This window comes from Seriola dumerili, unplaced genomic scaffold (assembly GCF_002260705.1).
Source record: "Seriola dumerili isolate Sdu_G_001 unplaced genomic scaffold, Sdu_1.0 BDQW01000092.1, whole genome shotgun sequence".
Lineage (NCBI taxonomy): Eukaryota > Metazoa > Chordata > Actinopteri > Carangiformes > Carangidae > Seriola > Seriola dumerili.
The window spans coordinates 565998-572508 of NW_019174347.1; the positions used below are offsets into that span (position 1 = coordinate 565998).

At 42.3% G+C, this 6511-nt stretch overlaps 1 protein-coding gene across 1 annotated transcript; it reads right to left on the minus strand.

The window, feature by feature from the left end:
* Window positions 1-3345: 3345 nt before the first annotated feature.
* On the minus strand, window positions 3346-6511 carry sostdc1 (sclerostin domain containing 1). Its single transcript, XM_022746172.1, has 2 exons — window positions 6231-6511; window positions 3346-4411 (listed from the first exon to the last, which is right to left on the minus strand). Exons 1-2 carry the CDS (start codon window positions 6433-6435, stop codon window positions 3966-3968), a joined length of 651 nt encoding a protein of 216 aa, XP_022601893.1. The 5' UTR covers window positions 6436-6511; the 3' UTR covers window positions 3346-3965.

Sequence of the window (6511 nt, forward strand, 5' to 3'; positions counted from 1 at the left end):
AGCGGTTGGAAAACCACAGACAGTAGACGTTACTCGTGTTGCCTTCCCTTTCCCTTCGCGTTGAACGTGGTTTCTTGTCGGGAGCGGTCCTGCGGGATAAAGATACAGATCGCCTTTTAGGAGGTTCAGCCGTTTCTGTTATGCTAACTTAAATCGCTGCCGGAAGTTGTTCTTCTTCGTGGGACTGAGGGAAGACTTGACGCGCCGCTGACTCACACAGCGTCTAGCGTCACAAAGTGGTATTACAACACAGGACAGGTCGGGGCTGGCTGGTTACCGTGCTCATTTCAGTAGATAACTGAAACACAGTAGATCACTGCGTCTCCTTCACACACTGACAGTGTTGATTCAACATTTTAAATTAAAGTCCTGGCCACATCTTATATTGAACCTTTACAGCACAACCACCAACGCTGACATTTAAAACTAAAGCTACATGTATTTTGCCAACACTTAAGTTAAAACTAAGACATTGAGTGTAACTGATATTGACATGCATATAAAACATTTTGATTTGCTTTGACAGTATATAAATCTGTGCTTGGAATATAAAATACAATCATGCCTTACCTTATACTTACATTGAATTTGTGATGTACAAACATTTGTACTTGCCCATTTTGCATTCAGGCCAGTAGATGTTGCACTGTTCACATGAAGCATCAAGATATAAACCCTTTGAGGAACCACTTTCCTGGGAAAGAAAAACCTCAGATGCTGTGGGACTCACATCCAGTACCAGGCAGTTGATTTCTGCAAGTAAAGAAGACATAACAGCCCGGGAAATTTCACTCACCGAGTATTTCACTTACTGATCGTGGACTGCTCACAGAGCCAGGTTTCAGTTGCAGCCATGTTGGTTTGTATATACAAAGAAATCATGGTGTATTGTCCTCCCAGTCACCATATGTTGACAGTTTTTATGTTACGAAACAGCTAGGAAAAAAGGGAAACAACATAAAACCAGATGTTATTTGTAAATCAAATTTATTGCATAACCCGGAGGCTAAATAAGGAAACAAAAATACAAACAAGGTGAGAGGATAACTAAAGTAGGGGAACAGGCGCCAACAAAGAGCCCAACTGTGTGATTCTAACCAACCCCAAAACTCAAGCAGACCCCCTGTTCCTAATGTGTCCAACAGCCTTTTTCTAAGGGTGTGATGCACAATCAGAATTTTAAACCAAGCCCAGTCCCCAACAATCAACACCAGCATCTGAAACCAAATCACACATTACACACACGTTTACAAAGGCGGTAAAGAGGCGCGCTGCCTATCATGTCAGCCGCCATTAATGATGTGCGGGCCGGCTTCTTAAACTCTTTTCCTCTGAATGCTTGAACGGCTGCAGCTGTGGCGAGGACTCGCAGGATCATTGTCGCACCAATAGGAGAAGCCGGCCGTGGAGTTGGAGGCTCTTGCTCTCTGCTTCGACCAATCCCTTCACGGAGTCCGCCCAGCCTCATTAGCATACAGACAAAACACACTGTAAGAAGCAGGTGACTGCGCTGCGCTCATTTGAACATATTTGTTCAACATAATGTTGAATGCGCCTGCTGCTTGGTGCGTGTACTTCACTCTTCACGTTTCAACCTTTACAAAGGACGTTACTTTCAGTTTCATTCACGTCGTAGAGACTCATCTTGACACTGGCCTCAGTCACTGCAGGTGTCCTTCAAAAAGCCTTTTGGAGCTGTCACGACTGGCCAAAATAACCTCACACTGATGGTTTCAAACACAAATGTGTCCCCACAACCCTAGCAAGACATGTATACACACATGTACACGTCCTTACAGAAGCGACACAGATTAATAAACAGGTGAACAGGCAATAAGCTAACATAACATTTTCACTTCTGATGATATTTTGTCATGTTTGTAATAGTATAAAGATGTATTATTACAAGTACAAAACCTGCTCAAGATCTTTGAATAGCCCTAAATAACAATCTTATACACTGTCCAACACATCACCTTCCCTAAATTAGTGAGCGATGGTCATTTAGCAAGTGTTTAGCCACAGCTTGTGATTGAGATCAAACCAATATTAATTCCTTGCATAGCTTTTACATTTTTTCTAACATATCTCAACACCTCTAATTTCACTCTCTTTGATGGTAGAAATGAGTTAGGAAGCTTATGCTTCTGATAGAGTAGTACTAACTGAAAAAGTGGAAGAGAGTGCACCTAAACAAATAAAAAGGAAGGGTTACTGTACTACAAGAAATATTACCATATGGCTGAAAATGAGAAAATAACAAAAAATGGGCAAAACATTTGAACAAAAATAAAACCTGCAACACTTGCACAGCCATAATCATTATGCATATTTTTTTTTAAAAATATATATTTTGTATAGCTTTGCATGATTTTCACTACCAGGTGCTTCAACTAAGTACAGCACACTTAAATGATCAGTGTGAGCATAAATGGCAGAAAATTTAAGTCCACTCACTAACTCCTCTGCACCTACTGCATCAAATATCAACTACTCCTTATTTCCTTGCAAATATTACTGTATTTTCAAAACCCAATGTATATTTTGTAATACAGAGCCAGGAATACGCAATAGTTTAAAATAAACAGCCATGAGTGACACCAGCGAGTTACAAAAAAAGGGTCACTTCTGCTTTTCTCTGGAAATCAGCTCCTGAATTTGTATTGCAGTCAAAGGGAGAGGTGGAGGGTAGTCCCATCACATCCTCAAAAACCGTGAAAGATATCAGAATTAGACTAAAACTGGGTGATACAAGACAAAAAAAAAAGTCTATATTTTTGATATAACAAATTGTCAATGAAGGTTGGAAATTGTGGGATTTGTGTGACCTTTTTTGAGGAAGATTTTCAGGGATGGCAGTTACAGTTTGCAGTTAGCTCCAGTAGAATAAAGTAGACTACACCACTGTACACAACCACACGCACACGCTTTGTCAATTTCTGCCCGGATACTGCGTTAGTAGCACCTGCTGAGACCTGAGACCTACTGTTTGCTATCAGCTTCTGAATTTGTATGGCAGTCTATGGGAGAGCTATGATGGTTGAACAGTTCCTGTAACTCGAACCTCAAAGTAAATTCAATATGTCTGCTGCTGTATTTACTGTTGTAGTGGCCAGTCTGAACTGTGTATATATATATATATATATATACACAAATAACTTAACTGTAAAGGGACATTTAATTTTCTCAATAACTTCCTTTGTAAACATTCTAGTTGCATTTGTGATTAAGTCTTAAATAACAACGTTGGCCTGATTTCAGCTTTAATGTGAATCCTCCTGCAGATCAAACAGTCATACCTGGTAAAGTCTCCACTGACAACAATGTGTGATAAAAAGATGTTTATTTCATATAAAGTTATTACAAGAATGAATGATGAAGAAGCTTTTCCAGACTTCACCCACAAACTGACACCACTCAACCAGAACGTATCATGTTATATGTTGCCACAGAAAATATATTACATCATAGCTACATCATAAATCTTACATGGTAAAATTTTATACAAATGGCCATACTTCAAAAGGCAAGTAAGAATTTGATATATGTACAAGTATTTACACAAGATTGTTTTTTTGAGATGTTTTGTGTTGTTTACTGGTGTTGGTGCCAAAACAGGCAAATCTCCATCTATGTATAAAATGAATATAGTTATGAACACATGCACATGGCTACAATGGGACAATGTGTGTTGTCTCGGGGCTCCAGAAAGCTCTGCAGGCTGTACACCCCGGGTCTGTTCACATTATCTTTAACCTCGTTGATTAAAATGTCGAGAGAAGTCCTCAGCATGCCCTTTGGAGTTCTCCATCATAGTGAGGAACCAGCTTCACATAAATCAAGTCCCAGTCACATTGAGAGATAATCCACAACCTCAAGCTCTGGATGTTGTGTCTCAATATCACTGAGACCAAACTCCTGCAGGCTGATGTGGATTCAGAGTGAGTCTGTAAGTCTGGTGGCTCTCAGGGTTCAGTCTCGTGCCAGTTCTCACTCAGCCGGCTCTTCCCCAGCCTCCTCTTGCTCTTGGCCTTGTGTTTGTGCAGCAGCTGCGGCGGCGACACGGCCGGCTCCTCGAACTTGTTGCCCGACTCGTTGTGCTGCCTCGAGTACCTCTTGCACTTGCAGGAGGTGACCACGGTGATCTTGTACGTTCTTGTGCTGCCGTCCTGGCACTGCAGCTGGATGCGCTGAGTGCGGGTCTTGTCGTTAACGCACCTCCAGTCCTGATTGCTGCTCCGGCGACCCCAGAACTTCCTGCCATAGGCGCCGCCGATCCAGTTTTGAAGCATCTGAGCTGGGAGACACTCACCGGCACACACCAGCTCCTTGATGGGGTTGATGCTGGTGCAATGGCCATCAGAGATGTACTTAGTGGACCTCAGCTCTCTGCATCCAATTTGGCCTCGTTCTGTGGAAAAACACAATGAGAATTAATTAGAGATCCCTGTAACTAACGATTATTATCATTATCAATTAATCTGCAGATTTCTTGATTAAACCTTTTTCTCTCTGTCACTATAAAGTGCCTTTTTTTCTCTGACCAAGTTCAAAACCCAATAATTCAGTTTACTATCATGCATGACAAAGAAAAGCTGCAGATTGAGAAGCTTAAACAAGCTAACGTTTGGTATTTTTGCTTCAAAAACAACTAAAATAGTTTCCAATCAATTTTTTTCTGCCAATTAATCGACTGATTGTTGCAGCTGTAACATTTCCTCAGAGATTTCATTCAGAATTTCCTCTTCAGCACCAAATGAGACAATACAATTGCATATAACAGTAACTCTGTGTCATTATTTCATCATTATATTGAAAGATAATACATGATAATAGTGGATTACTGTCCAGCCCTTTACCCTGCAGCCTGTGGCGAGTCACAGGGAAGGAGCACAATAACATGTTGACCTTTCTACTTCAAAAAAGTTGAAGAATTATGTTGTGAAAAAGAAAAACTTTCTTTACGTCAGGGATTTAACAGGAGGATTATTTCTGTGCAAGATCTAAAACTACCATTATTATTCTGCTGCAGGCTACAAACACCCCCCCCACCCCACCCCCCACCACTGTAACCCAAGCTCAGGTCCATTCATACAGCTGCATACACCTCAGTGACAATGCCTCCCCCCTCTGTGACAATGTTTGATGAATGAACAGGGCTGAGGCTCCATCTTTCTCTCCCTCTCTCTTACTCCCCCACTCCCTCCCCTTCCTTCATTCCTTCGTGGCTGCTGGGGGAGCTCAGAGCCACAATCATAGGTTTCCTGTGCATGGGAGAACACCTCCATTCAGCTGCACTGACATCAGGTCAGTTTGCCAGAGCCTGTCGGAGCCTCTCATCCCGGCCTGGACACCGGCCAGCCGGGGAAGCAGCCTCTGCTGGGAGTCATGATTACAGGAGCAGAGACACTGTACGATCACACTGAGGGGATTATACTCTGAAATGTGCCATGTTTTTTTTTTTTTTTTTATCATATTCCAGCTCCATAATGTCTGTACAAGACTGTGGCAAGTTTACAGTGACCTTAGTGCACCTTATGGGATTCTTACACTATTCCACAACGGCAGGATTTTTGTGGTTTAGGCTACTTTTTACAAGTATAAACTGTGTGACTTCTATGAAGTATTGTTATGGTAAATGTAGTTTATAATGCCTTTCAGTAATGCAGAGATCATGTGTGAACTGATTGAAATGATGATGATTAAGTGCCTGATTAAAAAGATCCATCATCTGGCTCTCAAAAGGAGGAAACTTTGATGCTTAAACCTGAACTTTATCAAGAGATTTGTGTTGCATGCAGCCTTTAATGAGCAGGAATGAAGAGATCAAGTGAATAAGAAGAAAAAGATGTTGAAAAGTGCACATGGGACAGCTTGAGAAACAGCATTTTTCTGTTTTCTCATCTGTTGTTCATGCTCCTTTGGCTACATCAACTGAAAAAAGTAGGGCACGAATCCATTGCAAAATCACAGAAAGATGATTTTCAAATATTATGACTGTTTAAAGTCGTTCCCAAATTCCCCAAGATTTAAAACAACAACAGAAACTACAAGGAAATAATTAAGTCAAAGATTTAGCAGCAGAAACAGTTTCCTAAAAAGAACCTAAAGGCACCAAGGTGGACCACACCACAAGTTCGAGTCCCTGTAGAAAAAATCAGAAGATCATTTCACAGGCCTGATCACAGTCAGACAGATAAATGACAAACCAGCAGAGCATCCTCACTCACCGTCTCTGTGCTGCGCCGCGCCGCCCGCTCCTCTCCCGCCGGTGCGTGCGCGGTTCAGGGACACGTTGCTCTGAACCTCCGGCACCGGCGCGCTCGCGTGCGAGAACAGCAGCTCCGTGGCGTCGTTCTTCAGGGCTTGGCAACTCCTCAGCAGGATGCAAAGTACGACCAAGGAATGGCACGACTCGTGCGCGCTCAGGTGCATGGTTGCTTGCAGGGGGGAGAAGGGGGGAGTGTAGCGGTTGGAGATGAGATGTTGGCCCGGCTTGAAGTAAGGTAAT